We start from the raw sequence: 16,505 nt of genomic DNA on the forward strand, positions 1-16,505 counted from the left end.
AATAATAATTAATTATAATAATAATAATTAATAATAATAATAATGATAAAAATAAATAATAATAATAAATAATAAATAATAATAAAAATAAATAATAATAAAAATAATAAAATATAATAATAATAAATAGTAATAATAATACATACTAATAATAATAATAATAATAATAATAATAAAAATAATAATAATAATAATAAAAATAATAATAAAATAATAATAATAAAAATAATAATAATAAAATAATAATAATAAAAATAATAATGATAAATAATAATAAAAATAAATAATAATAATAAAAATAATAATAATAAAAATAATAATAATAATAATAAAAATAATAATAATAATTAATTATAATAATAATAATTAATAATAATAATAATGATAAAAATAAATAATAATAAATAATAAATAATAATAAAAATAAATAATAATAAAAATAATAAAATATAATAATAATAAATAGTAATAATAATACATACTAATAATAATAATAATAATAATAATAATAATAATAATAAATACCAACAATAATAATAATACATTTTTAAAAAATAATTACCATTAATAATAATAAATAGTAATAATAATACTCACTAATAATAATAATAATAATAATAATAATAAATAACAACAATAATAAAAATAATAATTATTAATAATAATAATAATACATTTTATTTGTATAGCACACTTTAAAAACAAAGTCAGCTCAAGGTGCTTCACAATGCTATAAGGGGGAAAAAAAGTAATCTAAATAAAAATATTTAGTAAAATACATTAAAAACTAGGGAGCTGAGTTTTAAAAAGATGTACATGTACAGTAGGTAAAGTTGTTCACCTGTCTTCCTTGTTCAGGGTATTCTTTAAGCCCACACAATCACACATGGTCTGATCTAAACTTACTTTTGCTACAAAGCAAAAGGAAACACTGCCCCTCTGTGGAAAAACTGAGGATCTGCTGATCATGGTACTGATTCAATTACTACATTAATATGTAACTTCCCCAGGTGTCTACTTAGATTGTTGATTGTACTACAAGTTTTTCTAAAATAGTATTTTTAGATCTGTGAACGGGGTCATTATTTTTCTTGAATATGTGTTAATTTGCATATTTTCCAGAACAGAAATGAGAGTATTAGATAAAGCGAGGTTCAAAGTTATTAGTCAACTGCCTTAGCAAAACTAACTTTGTCCATGTTTTTAGGAATTCAATGAGATATAAATCAGGCTATGAATTAGACAAAGCCCTCTGATTTCTGGCTTTCAGTATTTATCAAAAAGACATATTTTATGAAAAAGCTTCACATTTTTTGCAAGAAAACGACAGCATGATAGGATTCCTGTACAGTCACCTGTTTGAGTTTAGACTCACATTACTGATAAACAGGTAGAACAGGGTAACAGTAGGCTTTACAGGTGACCTTTCAGGTGAAGTGCCAGGTAAACATGGTGTTTACCCCCCCTGTGTGTCATTATGTATGCTCCTCCTTCACACTGTTACTTCATTATACACACAGAGAAATAACCAGCACACGTGGCAGTAGTTTTCTGTGTGTTCATTCAAATGTCATAAAATAAACCGTGACAGTGTCTGCGTTTTATATTCATTTATTTCAAATAACTTTCCCTATCTGATCCCTTATATGTTTTCTATTAATACTCTTTAAAGATGCTATGCTGGTGTGTACAGTATCATTCCCTTTTTTCCTAATTTAGCTCCTTTTATTAGTATTCTAGATTTTGAATTTGTATGAATCTGTTCTTGCATATCTGCTTCTGTGACACTAGTAAGTAAGACAAAGGTTATCTTATCTGTTGTCTTAATGTGTACCTTGTAGGGACAATGAAGCAATAAAAGAGTTGTTAAATGAGATTTCAACATACCGGCGTCTACGTGTAAGTGCCAAAAGATTAGCTTATACTGCAGGAGCTATCTTTGCAAATACTGTATTTCACTTAAGTGCATAATGACATGTATATGTGGAGGTTTTTCTGCAAACTTGGAAGTAGTTTTTAATCCATCATGTCTTCAATGTGGAGGAAAAACGTAACAAATTCATGTCAAAAAACAAGCGACATGTCGTGAGTAAATGGTCTTTAGAGAACTCAAGATGCGATGTCTTGTATCGATCAAAAACAAACCAACCAAAGACCACGAATTAAAGCAAAACGTGGCAGAGAAATGACGACTTATAAATATTATAAAGGCGATAAAATAATGATACAGGCCTGATACAGGAAGTGAAATTATTGAGCAAGTGAGTGTGGTTAGCAACAGGAAGTGTGCAAATATTTGTGAGAGCGATAAATAGAGAGGGGTGTTATTGAATGAAAACCTTAGGCTCGGTTAGACGCTTGTTTAGGACGCCACATGTCTAAATTTAAAACTGTGAAGAGAGACAGTAACCGGTGTGTTGTTTCCTCTTAATCATGAGTCAATGGTATACTTAGTATTAAGAATACAAAATGTCAAAATGCCTGAATTTAAAGGGGTTGTTTGTATGATAGTCCCTGCATTACCTACAGTAGATGGCATTCGAACACGCCCACAGTTTGGAGTACCAACAGGAAGCCAAGCAACTGTTGACTGAGGAAGCAGCAACACATTGAAGACAGTTAATAAATCCATATCAGTTTAAATATCTGCATTATTAATAATATTCCCACTGCTTCACCTTAACTCTAGCTGTTATATGCTCTCTTCAAAGCACCCAGACTCCATGGAGAAAACCAGTTATGTTACCTTGTGTTATTGTGTGACTGTGTTAATCTAAACTAACCTTTTAAAACACCAAACAAACAACATTTTGAAGCAGTGGTCCACCGGCAACTGCAGTGTTCTTGCGAGGTAGAATTACATTTTTTGTCAATGGAGTCGACTCTAGGTCGGAAAGGGCCGGGTAAAAGCTGTGAAAATATTCTTAAATGAACATTGTTTTAGGTGGCTCAAATGCATTTCCTGTCTATTTCTCCAGACTGGGGCTGTGCCGACACTTATCTACTTCAGTGACCTTGCATAAGCACCTTATACAACCTCACTCGAAAGCATGTAAACTATGTCTTTCACCCTGTAAGGTTTTTTACTAAAGTAGAACTAGCAGAGCAAACTTAACTGTAGGTCATTGTCAGTGCACCACAGGGTCTGGTGTTCACATTGTGAAATAAAAAAGCCACTAAAGCCATGATGAGTGTTTTCCCTGTTCTCAGTGTGCAGAGGAAACTTTTAAGTTCTTGATATTATTTCAGTGAGGTCATCGTGGAAAGATCTCTTTCACATCTGGGCAGCTTCCCCCTCCTCTTCTTGTCATCCTTAAGTACACACACCCTCACAAATATGCAAACATTTTACTCCACTCTATCTCACTTCTAACGCACCCCCTAACCTTCCAGTCCTTTACAGTTGTTGCAATCGAAATGCCTTTTTCCAACCTTAACCCTAAAGTCTCAGGCCTCCAACACATGTTTAAGAAGCACAGAGACAAATGTTCTCACCTTACAAAAATGTCTGCTCTCTAGTGGACCCCCCCCCCCCCCCCCCCGCCCCAAAGTCACATTGTGAATGTGTGTGAACCTGCTCTGAAGTAGCCATGCTGTCCTGCTCCATAGGTAAAGTAAATATGTAGGCACACAGGAGGGTTTACATTGAGCAGAGACAGGAAATACCCCAGGGCCAATTCTGACTGCCTTACTGTACACATATTGTTCATATGTTCTTAAGCCACTGTTTGAAGATGTTTAGTGTGTCTGTTGATGTTTTGTGTGTTTGTTGATGTTTTGTGTGTCTTTGTTGTTGTTTTGTGTATTTTTGAAGTTGTTTTGTGTGTCTTTGTTGATGTTTTGTGTGTCTTTGTCGATGTTTTGTGTTTTTGAAGTTGTTTTGTGTGTCTTTGTTGATGTTTTGTGTATCTTTGTCGATGTTTTGTGTGTTTTTGAAGTTGTTTTGTGTGTCTTTGTTGATGTTTTGTGTGTTTTTGAAGTTGTTTTGTGTATCTTTGTTGATGTTTTGTGTGTCTTTGTTGATGTTTTGTGTGTTTTTGAAGTTGTTTTGTGTATCTTTGTTGATGTTTTGTGTGTCTTTGTTGATGTTTTGTGTGTTTTTGAAGTTGTTTTGTGAGTTTTTGAAGTTGTTTTGTGAGTTTTTGAAGTTGTTTTGTGAGTTTTTGAAGTTGTTTTGTGTATCTTTGTTGATGTTTTGTGTGTCTTTGTTGATGTTTTGTGTGTTTTTGAAGTTGTTTTGTGTATCTTTGTTGATGTTTTGTGTGTCTTTGTTGATGTTTTGTGTGTCTTTGTTGATGTTTTGTGTGTTTTTGAAGTTGTTTTGTGTATCTTTGTTGATGTTTTGTGTGTCTTTGTTGATGTTTTGTGTGTTTTTGAAGTTGTTTTGTGTATCTTTGTTGATGTTTTGTGTATCTTTGTTGATGTTTTGTGTGTCTTTGTTGATGTTTTGTGTGTTTTTGAAGTTGTTTTGTGTATCTTTGTTGATGTTTTGTGTGTCTTTGTTGATGTTTTGTGTGTTTTTGAAGTTGTTTTGTGAGTTTTTGAAGTTGTTTTGTGAGTTTTTGAAGTTGTTTTGTGTGTCTTTGTTGATGTTTTGTGTGTTTTTGAAGTTGTTTTGTGTATCTTTGTTGATGTTTTGTGTGTCTTTGTTGATGTTTTGTGTGTTTTTGAAGTTGTTTTGTGTATCTTTGTTGATGTTTTGTGTGTCTTTGTTGATGTTTTGTGTGTTTTTGAAGTTGTTTTGTGAGTTTTTGAAGTTGTTTTGTGAGTTTTTGAAGTTGTTTTATGTGTCTTTGTCGATGTTTTGTGTGTTTCTGAAGTTGTTTTGTGTATCTTTGTTGATGTTTTGTGTTTTTGAAGTTGTTTTGTGTGTCTTTGTCGATGTTTTGTGTGTTTTTGAAGTTGTTTTGTGTGTCTTTGTTGATGTTTTGTGAGTTTTTGAAGTTGTTTTGTGAGTTTTTGAAGTTGTTTTGTGTGTTTTTGAAGTTGTTTTGTGTGTCTTTGTCGATGTTTTGTGTGTTTTTGAAGTTGTTTTGTGTGTCTTTGTTGATGTTTTGTGTTTTTGAAGTTGTTTTGTGTGTCTTTGTCGATGTTTTGTGTGTTTTTGAAGTTGTTTTGTGTGTCTTTGTTGATGTTTTGTGTTTTTGAAGTTGTTTTGTGTGTCTTTGTCGATGTTTTGTGTGTTTTTGAAGTTGTTTTGTGTGTCTTTGTTGATGTTTTGTGTTTTTGAAGTTGTTTTGTGTGTCTTTGTCGATGTTTTGTGTGTTTTTGAAGTTGTTTTGTGTGTCTTTGTTGATGTTTTGTGAGTTTTTGAAGTTGTTTTGTGAGTTTTTGAAGTTGTTTTGTGTGATTTTGAAGTTGTTTTGTGTATCTTTGTTGATGTTTTGTGTTTTTGAAGTTGTTTTGTGTGTCTTTGTCGATGTTTTGTGTGTTTTTGAAGTTGTTTTGTGTGTCTTTGTTGATGTTTTGTGAGTTTTTGAAGTTGTTTTGTGAGTTTTTGAAGTTGTTTTGTGTGTCTTTGTTGATGTTTTGTGAGTTTTTGAAGTTGTTTTATGTGTCTTTGTCGATGTTTTGTGTGTTTCTGAAGTTGTTTTGTGTGTTTTTGAAGTTGTTTTGTGAGTTTTTGAAGTTGTTTTGTGTGTCTTTGTTGATGTTTTGTGTGTCTTTGTTGATGTTTTGTGAGTTTTTGAAGTTGTTTTGTGTGTCTTTGTTGATGTTTTGTGTGTTTTTGAAGTTGTTTTGTGTGTTTCTGAAGTGGTTTTGTGAGTTTTTGAAGTTGTTTTGTGTGTCTTTGTTGATGTTTTGTGTGTTTTTGAAGTTGTTTTGTGTGTCTTTGTTGATGTTTTGTGTGTTTTTGAAGTTGTTTTGTGTGTCTTTGTTGATGTTTTGTGTGTTTTTGAAGTTGTTTTGTGTGTTTCTGAAGTGGTTTTGTGAGTTTTTGAAGTTGTTTTGTGTGTCTTTGTTGATGTTTTGTGTGTTTTGAAGTTGTTTTGAAGTTGTTTTGTGTGTTTTGAAGTTGTTTTGTGTGTTTTTGAAGTTGTTTTGTGTATCTTTGTTGATGTTTTGTGTGTTTTTGAAGTTGTTTTGTGTGTCTTTGTTGATGTTTTGTGTGTTTTTGAAGTTGTTTTGTGTGTCTTTGTTGATGTTTTGTGTGTTTTTGAAGTTGTTTTGTGTGTTTTTGAAGTTGTTTTGTGTATCTTTGTTGATGTTTTGTGTGTTTTTGAAGTTGTTTCGTGTCTTTGTTGATGTTTTGTGTGTCTTTGTTGATGTTTTGTGTGTTTTTGAAGTCGTTTTGTGTATCTTTGTTGATGTTTTGTGTGTTTTTGAAGTTGTTTTGTGTGTTTGTTGATGTTTTGTGTGTTTTTGAAGTTATTTTGTGTATCTTTGTTGATGTTTTGTTTCATTTTGTAGTTGTTTTATGTATTTTTAGTTGTTTTGAGTGTTTTTGTAAGTGTTCTATGTCTCTTTGAGTGCATCTTTGTGGTGGTTTTGTGTCTTTTTGTATTGGTTTTGTGTGTTATTGTAGATATTTTATGTATTTGTAGTTATTTTTGAGAGCTTTTTTAGTTGTTTTGTGTATCTTTGTTAATGTTCTGTGTGTTCTTTGTAGTTGTTTTATGTATTTGTGGTTGTTTTGGATATCTTTTTTAGTTGATCAGTGTATCTTTGTAGCTGTTTTGAGAGCTTTTTTAGATGTTTTGTGTGTCTTTGTCAATGTTTTTAGTCTATTTGTAGGTGTTTTATGTCTCTGTGTACTAGTTGAGTGTCACTTATTAATTGTTTTGTGTCTTTGTGTAGTTTTCTGTGTCAATTGCAGTCATTTTGTGTCATCTTTTAGTTGAGTATTTGTCGAATTTCTGAGTCTATTGGTGGTCGTTTTGCCCCCTTTTCAGCTTTGTTTATACATATTTCGTCTCTATATGCATCAATAAGCTTACAGGCTGCTGGCTTTGGCTTTATACTGTAGTTAGTTTCAATATATTAAACTATCATTAAGAAGAATCCAGAATTTGCCTACAGTCACTAATGAATAGCTTTTAAGTTTTCCCCTCAGGCAGTCTGTTTGTCCTCCCACACGTCTGAATGAATATACAAGTGTATCTGAGTTGTGTGATAGCTTTGGTCAGATCTGCTGCTGCTTGTCATAGCTTGTTTGTCAGGTCTGTGTAAACTGTGTGAATACTCCTCTGAATAAATTCACTCACAAAGAATGTGCCAGGGGAGTTCACACCCACACAGCCAGGACACCTCTACCCTGGCCCTGACTGCTGGATATAATCCCATTTCATTCCGATTTTAATACAACATGTCGATTTTTTCCCCCGATTTTGCATCGAACGAGGCATTAGATTTAATAACCTGAGATTTTGCCCAATTGTTGTTAATGTCACTACATTAACAACAACATTAATTTGTCGGTAAACACACAACAAAACAACTTTTTCTAAACTACTTAATCTTACCACGTTATACAAGTGTGACCGTGTTAATGCACATCACGTCTGAGGTTTTTTCATTCACGCGTTTTTCTTCTCAGAGAAGCACCTTCTTCCTCCTGAATGACCCACCCACAGACCGGTGTCTAGAAAACTACACGGCACTGCAGAGCTTCCGGTATGGCTTTTCAAAGTAAAACACATGTTGACGCTGAAAAACCTTGCATGCTCATGGACGTTTGAAAAAAACCCCAACTTGTTCTCAATAGTTCTTGTAAGTAAATTACTGCACCAAAGCTTAACAATACTACGAAGTAAACCTCCTCTCGCCTAATTTTTGGTTGAATAACCCAGGGTAAATAAAGCAAAAATATCCGTTTGATTTTAGTCCAACAACTCATCTGGATGCACGCTAATGCAGAAATGTACAGTATGTGTTATGTAGATTAAGGATTTCCACTTTTTTGTAATTTGTATTTGGTATGTTTCACCATTTTCAGTCTTGATGTGTTCATCCAAGATTTGAATTCAAGGTGCTTTTCTTTAATCTGGATTTAAGTACAATTATCTGATATTATTTTTGCGAGAATAAACAATGGAAAAACTGCTAAAATACCATAATTAAATTCTCAATAAATAATAAAGTATACATGCACTTTTTACATATTTCACAGGGTTTGGATCACAAAATGCATGGCAGATTATATTATATATTTGTTTAACTATAACTACTTTTTTTTTGCAGCTGATTCGTTAAAGCGATTTTTAGCACGTATGATTCCTATTCAATTTCTTATTTACCTTTACATTACCATTTAAAAAATGTATCAGATTTATCTAGCATTTTCAATTGATTGGATTCAATTACGCTTTTATTCTTGTGACAGGGTCCCTTCACTTCCGGCTGTTGTATAAGTGAATGAAGTATCTTGAAGCTCCTCACTTCTGAACCAGATTCAATCCGTCTAATATTTTTCTGCCTCGGCGGGCGGTGGTCGAGGAGGAGGAAGACTGTTCAGCTGGAAGAACTAAACCGCAACAAAGTGAGTAAAAAGTCAGAAAATAGACCTCCTTTGCAAGAGTTTTAAAAAGTAAAATGTTTGTTTTCAGACTGTGGAGGACCTGTCTTAACCTGCCAAATGCATTTTCACAGCATGCAAACGATTGACTTTTAAAGACTCAGCTAAACCATAATGAAGTGCATACAAATACTCGGGTCAGTGGTGTACAGTAACTAAGTATTTACTCAAGTAGTACTGTTTTGTGGTACTTGTAGGCTTACTTTACTTAAGTACAGAGGTGGGGTGTAATTCAAGTGCAGTACTCAAGTACAATTTTGAAATACTTGTACTTTACTTAAGTATTTTCATTGTATGCTACTTAGTACTTCTACTCCACTACAATTCAAAGGTAAATCATGTACTTTTACTCCCTACATGTATTTAATCCCTTTATTTGCTAGTCAGATTTGGATTAATGATGGTAAATATAATCTCCCTTAAATCAGATTTTAGTTCACCTGCAGTAAATCCAGCAGCTACCCTGCAGTATACAAAGCCATTCAAACTAGCTGCACCTTTACCAGCTCTGAGAACACTTTAATGATCAATCATTATAAAACATATCAGAGATATTATTCTGAAATGGACCAATCAGACAATGACTACTTTTACTGTCGCTACTTTAAGTACATTTAGATGAGAGTACTTTCTACTTTCACTGGAGGAACATTTAGAATACTTTTACTGTGACAGAGTATTCCTACACTCTGGTACTTCTACTTTACTCAAGTACAAGATCTGAGTACTTCTACTTTACTCAAGAACAAGATCTGAGTACTTCTACTTTACTCAAGAACAAGATCTGAGTACTTCTACTTTACTCAAGTACAAGATCTGAGTACTTCTACTTTACTCAAGAACAAGATCGGAGTACTTCTACTTTACTCAGTTCAAGATCTGAGTACTTCTACTTTACTCAAGTACAAGACCTGAGTACTTCTACTTTACTCAAGTACAAGATCTGAATACTTCTACTTTACTCAAGTACAAGATCTGAGTACTTCTACTTTACTCAAGTACAAGATCTGAGTACTTCTACTTTACTCAAGTACAAGACCTGAGTACTTCTACTTTACTCAAGTACAAGACCTGAGTACTTCTACTTTACTCAAGTACAAGATCTGAGTACTTCTACTTTACTCAAGTACAAGACCTGAGTACTTCTACTTTTACTCAAGAACAAGACCTGAGTACTTCTACTTTACTCAAGTACAAGACCTGAGTACTTCTACTTTACTCAAGTACAAGATCTGAATACTTCTACTTTACTCAAGTACAAGATCTGAGTACTTCTACTTTACTCAAGTACAAGATCTGAGTACTTCTACTTTACTCAAGTACAAGACCTGAGTACTTCTACTTTACTCAAGTACAAGATCTGAGTACTTCTACTTTACTCAAGTACAAGATCTGAGTACTTCTACTTTACTCAAGTACAAGACCTGAGTACTTCTACTTTACTCAAGAACAAGATCTGAGTACTTCTACTTTTACTTTGAATGCTAATCCCACCTCTGCTTGAGTATTTCCATTTCTGCTTCTTAATGCTCCTCTCAATTACAACTCAGAGCCAAATGAAGCATACTGCACTTATTGTTTGTGATCACTGTAATTACAGTGAATAATTAAATTAATATGATAAATATCATCAACAAAAATGCCAAATTTATAATTAAGTTACATTTAATTCATCACTTTATAAAAATATATAAAATCCAGCAGCTTGCTTACATTTTTTGTACTCAAACATTTTGATTTGAATACTTTCTGAAGTTGGAATGAATCATCATAATACAGAAAAAGTTCAAATCAGGTGAAAATGACTGAAAATGTGACTGATCTGTCTGTAAACTCTGTTAACTGTTTACATGTGTGTCAAAATGTAATGCGAGCATCAACTAACGTTCAAGAGCATTTTCGTTAATGCATCATGCTGAAGTATGTTTGTTAGCTGCTGAATATCTAATACTAGCCATCTAAGATATGAATACATGAGACAACGCCCGCTTAAGAAACAGGAACCGTTTACCATTTCATGCCACTGTATCTTCTTCACTTATACAGCGTTTGGATTGGGAGGACACAGTGGTCAAACCAGCAATCACTGCTTAAGGGTGCGTCACATGATGCTATTGAGCCCAAAATACCTTTTCCCATTGGACTTTCATTGGGAAATACACATAAATATGTCACTTCACCCGGAAAATGACTTGTTTCAGTGTCAGAATTGAATCCATTCGAAGAGCAACATGATGTAATACAACTTATTTCTATTAAAGTTTGCATAGACTACATTTTTAAACGTCGGAGGACAAACTTTCTTCACTTCTTGGTTCTTTGAGCAACTTTCATAGGACTGAATGGAGCTCCTCTTCAAACTCTGTATCCAGTCTTCTTTTGAACACCAATCTGCCAGAGGGGCCTGCTTGTGTATTTCAGACATGCTGATTTGTTTGTTGTTTTCCAACGCCACTATCTCCGGTCTTTACTGAGAATGGTGCGAAAAAGAGAAAAACATCCGGTGATAAGAATCAGAATTCAACAACGTACATTGATTTATCACCTACATCTTTGTACAATGACATAATTGAGGCTATCAATGCAACTCACACTCACCCCACAGCGGCAGTCTGGATAACGTTAACTAAGATGCAATATTCAAAACCAAGCTAACTGCAGAACGGTAAATAAGATGTGGCAACATTCAGAAAGGCACGCTGAAGACGGACTGATCACTGATGATCCACGCTACAGTTTGTTGTCATTTGATAGCAATTGATAACTCATTTTAATCCCACTTTAAATACTTAAGATAAATAAAAATGGCATTCCCGTTTAACGAAACTGGATTCCAGGATAACATTTCCTCCCTGATTCCTTTTTTTCCCTTCTCTATTACTAATAAGTTTCAATTCATTTTTAGCATAATTCAAACATCTTTTACCCAGAAAGGGTAGCTTTCTATGTCCCAAGTAAAGTAGTTTGGTTATATGGGGATATGATCTTGAAGGAGCAGACAGATCTTTTCATTTTTGAGAATGCTTAAAATCTTCTCCACAGGACCCCGGTGTGCATCACTCAGCGACCCACAGTTATGGCGACCACCGTGATGGATAGGATCGGGCGAGTGTTCATCAGCCTGCAGCAGATCAGGGATTTCCCCCAGATGCTGAACGAGGCGGCCCCCTCCATGCCCGGCACCCTGAGAGACACCGAGGTTCCTCCCTACTTCAGAGAGCGCTTCGTCAGCACCGGCTACCGACCGCTCAACCAAAACTGGCGCTACTACTTCCTGTCCTTATTTCAGCGCCACAACGAGACAATCAACGTCTGGACTCACCTGCTGGCGTTTTTAGTTCTTCTGATTAAGTTTAGGCAACTCGCTGAGACCGTGGACTTCGTTGGTGATCCTCATTCGTGGCCCCTGTTGATCCTCATCCTGTCTTCCCTGATCTACACGGTTTTCAGTACGGTAGCTCACCTGCTGGGTGGCAAATCTGAGTTGTGTAATTATAGTTTCTTCTTCCTGGATTATGTCGGGGTAGCGCAGTATCAGTACGGCAGTGCTGTAGTTCACTTTTACTACGCCGTGGAAGAGGGCGTGCACAGACACGTTCATGGGCTCTTCATGCCTCTTGCAACCTTCCTCAGCTGTCTTTCATGTCTGGGATGCACCTATGGGAAGTACTGCAACCACAAACAGCCGATGTGGGTGCGTAAGGTGTGCCAGGTGGTGCCCTCAGCACTTAGCTACATGTGGGACACTAGTCCGGTGGCATATAGATTCATGACGTGGTCTCAGAACAGCAACGATCCAGCAGTTTTCTATCACTTTGGCCAGGTGGCTTTCTTTCTGAGCTGCAGCTTCTTCTTCACCTGCCCTGTTCTAGAGCGCTGCCTCCCTGGGCGGTGTGATTTTGTGGGACAGAGCCATCAGATATTCCATGTCCTTTTGTCTTGCTGCACCCTGTGTCAGATCCATGCCTCCTACCTTGATTACGTGGGCCGCAGGGAGCTGTACTCGCGTCTGCATGGGAGCGATGATGCTGGCTTCTTTGTGGGACTGTATGTGTTAGTTTTAGTTGTATGCACACTAATTGTTTTCTTCATGCGAAGGAAAGTCAAAAAACTGCTTGATTGCACTGCCAAGTCCAAGTAGTAGATACAAGATTGTAGGAACGGCATTTATGTGCCTTTCTTCTCAGACATTTTTCCGAAACCCTAATAGTCAGAGAAATGTCACCATTGCCTCGTTTGTTTTTTCCTAAACGGTGAAGGCATGTCCTGGCCTACTCTGCCTCTGATTGGATAGTACATGTTGCCTTCATTTGTTGGGTTGTTTAGCTTTAGGCATTCGAGTAAGGCGGATTAATACCTTCGCCATAGGGATAACGGGCAGTTGCACAAATGGACATTCGGATAAATGGATTTTCGGTCCATTGGGAGATTTTCAGACAACTGGGGTTTCGAATAATGGGTCCTGGAAACATTAGGTGTTTGTTATTGAGATAACAAGCTATCAGACAAACTGGCTTTGGGTCCAATGGGACCTTTTTCTGATTATTGGGGTTTCAGGATAATTGGCCGTAATGCAATGGCATTACACATTGAAAGAAGGGGAACTAACAATACTGTATCCGCTTGTTTTAGGTAAATACTCGTTTAATTTAGCACATTCCATAACTGTAAGTGCCAGATTAGAAAAAGTGGGGGTAGTTAGCAATTTGGGACTGATTTGTGTTTGTGTAAAGTTTGTGAAAAGAGCAAGTGCTTGTTGCAAGTTCGGACAATATAAAATAGTAACATCACCAGAAATCTACCATTTGAAGCTTTAACTACAATGTTCCTCCATGCCGGGCTGTGTCATTTGCAAATTTTCTGTAAAAAATTGGGCGTAAAGGTGGTGCTGAGGGAGTAAAACCTTGTGATGTTGTCAACCAGTGCCGTCAGATGATTGACCAGGCTCTTCTGAGAGGAACGCCTTAGGATTTCAGTTGCATTCATGGTGTAATACATGTAGTATTGAAGAATGTGAAGACTTATGATGACTTTTCATTGCTAGTGTATGACCTACTAGATAGCCGTTGTCAAATCAATATTCAGCCTTGGACGTGGCAGCAGCAAACCAGTTTTAACCCGTGAAAAATAATCGATACCAGTTAAATGTGTGCCAAATTGAAACGTGTTTTCAGTGCTTTACCCTGTAGACGAGCATCTCCTGTGTTAAAGGTCCTATTATATTATCTGGTGGCTCTTAAATCACCATAGATAACATGTTTCAGTTCCCATGAATTCGTAACAGGCTATCTGACAGCAAGGTAAAGCAGTAAAGGTATTATTGATTTTTCCAAACCATGTATTTCACATTTTGTCTTTTTTGCCAGCTGATTGTGCGCTATAGCAATACACTGCCTTAAACTATTTAAGAAAGATTGATATTTTTTGATGGATTTAATATATATAAGAGTCTTATCCAGGGAACTGTTTGGTGTTATGTGTTTTAACTTGTCAACAGCCACTGTATTGTGTCTTATTGAAAATCTTGAATGCTTCTTATTGATTCCATAAGGGAGAAAGGAATGTGGGTGGCAAAATGAGGGTACTTATTACAGATGAAGGTACCATATTATTGTATGTCTATGAGAGATTATAGTACTCCTGGTGACCAAGATGTGAAGACAGTGAGAGTTAAACAATCATGTTTATAAGACAGAGTGTGAAGGCAGATCTAATCCTTATAAACGCATCTTTTTTCTCGTAACCTCTTCAGGTTTCATGTGTGCAAAAAGGGCGTGTTGACCTTTGCACACTAGTGTACATCTATCGGTGACAAAACGGTCATAAATAATGATTGAACCTCACACATAAAGTACTATCTAATGTTACGCTGTGGCTCTTACTCACTTAAACTCTGATTGAATGTCTTACTGTGCCTTTAATGTATTTATATAAAACTGTCATTCTGTTAATGCACTTTCATTTTCTCAACATTATCTCGAACCTGTTGTATTGTCCTTGCTATATTCAAGTTAAATTAATGTTGTGTAGATGTTTGAAGTTTATTTCATGTATCTGACTAGCGACTTTCACTGTGCCTTATCGTTCTCATTCAACATAAATACATTGGATTTGTAGTCCAAGAAACTATGTTAGGATTATATGCAAGGGAAGTGTTTCCTCAGTAACAAAATAAAACATGTCTCATAAAACCGGATGATGAATTAATACGGTTGTTTGATTCTACATTTTTCCAATAAGTTGACCCATTACCATGAACATATCAAGTGTAAACCGAACAGAAACTTGGCAGGCTCTCCACTTGGGAGTTAGATATGTGCCGGCAAATAAAGGAGAAAATGGGCCCCAAGGCACGGACATGCAACAAGTAACACACACCTTTTATTTTTTGAGCCTGTTTTTGTTGTTCTTCTCGTTCTTGTAGATGTTTTACATTTTTCTGTGTTTTCCAGGGAGTCCAATTGTGTTACTTCGAGGTTGTTTATGCACTTTGTAATTGTTGCTGTGAGTCTCTGGGTCTCTTGGCAGCCACTTTAAATCCTTTTGGAGTCCTTTTGGTCCCTTGCTAGTCTTTTTTTGTCTCGTTGTAGTTTTTTTATGTTTGTTTTTAGTCATTTTGAGTCTCTTCCTGGTTGTTGTGTAACATTTTGTAGGTGAAGGCCAGAGGGGCGTGTGACACTATGGGTTCCTGGGCTAACAGACTCAATCAGCTATCCATCTATGGCCCAATACATATGTCCTATGGCCCAAGTGTACTGACTCATATTTACAAGATTGTGAATTAAAAGTAATTCTGTTAATTCAGGGTTTCTGCTTTTTATACATATTTCCAATAATGTCTGTATGCACTTTGCTCTTTTGGAAGGGTCCTTTGTTCCCAATGGGATAGCCTGAGCTGCAGCTGATTCAAAGAAAGCCCTCTGTCCAGCAGTGTTTTTTTAAACCATAGCCACAAAGATGGAAGGCCACTTAGTATGCATCACTTGTTGGTTCAGTTTTCTGTGTGCTGCCAGGAAGCCAGGGGGCTCCATTGTGGGACTTTACCATTAGTCCTACAACTATTGAACAGGTGTCCCTTTTTAAACCACTGGACGGGTTGAACCTATCATGGTGTTACAAAAGTACAAATCTCTAAATATCTCATCTTTCAGAAACAGGATAGTGTTTTTCTCAGATGAACCAAGCGCACCTGAAATACCTACTGCCCCCAAGTGGTCATGAAAACAGCAAACTAAAAACTGAGAGTCCGGTGTTCCAGGTTTTAGAATGAGGCGTTAGGTTTCAGGTTCATATTAGTATATTAGACATGTCTCCATGCTTTAATGTTCAGAAAGCTCTTATGTTTCTCATACTGCCTGTGCTGCAGCTCCTCTTTTCACCCTCTGTCTGAAACCAGAGCCCAGTCTGCTCTGATTGGTTAGCTGGCCAGCTCTGTTGTGATTGGTCAACCGCTTAAGGATATCCTTCCTCTTAGCCTATCAGGTACAATGTGTTGGAGCGCTAACCAATAGAAGCGCGAGTGTTACATAGTGATGTCACTGAGTCTCCAGAGGGATTTTAGCCTTTGCAGACCATTTACCTGCACACAAACGAATACAACACCCTACAGGAAAGGGAAACCCCCAAAAAGGATAATAAGGCCTCTTTAATAAATGAGATTTAGAGGTAGTTAGTGCCAGGTTAGCTGTTTCCTCCTGCTACTAGCCTACATGCTAATCTAATTTAACAGTCTCCAGAGAACAGCTCTATACATACCCAAGAGACATGACAGTGGTGTTGATCCTTCTTATTCTGTATATCAGATGAATATTTCTCATCATTTCTACGTATTTATTTATCTATTCTAAGGGTTGGATCTTGCCGTTTGCTCACGTGAAACAAGAGAAAGGGGAAATGATCCTCCTGCCTCCCTCAAAGTTAGATAAATCTACATGTGGTTTAGATAAACACAAGACCTGTAGTTTTCTCATGTCACGATGAGATCTGTTTT

The 16,505-nt window shown here is 35.9% G+C and overlaps 1 protein-coding gene across 1 annotated transcript; it reads left to right on the plus strand.

Annotated features, from left to right (window-relative positions):
• Window positions 1-8,345: 8,345 nt before the first annotated feature.
• paqr7a (progestin and adipoQ receptor family member VII, a) lies at window positions 8,346-14,722 on the plus strand. The gene is made up of 2 exons (XM_063898893.1): window positions 8,346-8,479; window positions 11,558-14,722. Exon 2 carries the CDS (start codon window positions 11,592-11,594, stop codon window positions 12,654-12,656), a length of 1,065 nt encoding a protein of 354 aa, XP_063754963.1. The 5' UTR covers window positions 8,346-8,479; window positions 11,558-11,591; the 3' UTR covers window positions 12,657-14,722.
• Window positions 14,723-16,505: the final 1,783 nt, after the last annotated feature.

The sequence above is a fragment of the Eleginops maclovinus genome, chromosome 13 (assembly GCF_036324505.1).
Source record: "Eleginops maclovinus isolate JMC-PN-2008 ecotype Puerto Natales chromosome 13, JC_Emac_rtc_rv5, whole genome shotgun sequence".
In the NCBI taxonomy this organism is placed as follows: Eukaryota; Metazoa; Chordata; class Actinopteri; order Perciformes; family Eleginopidae; genus Eleginops; species Eleginops maclovinus.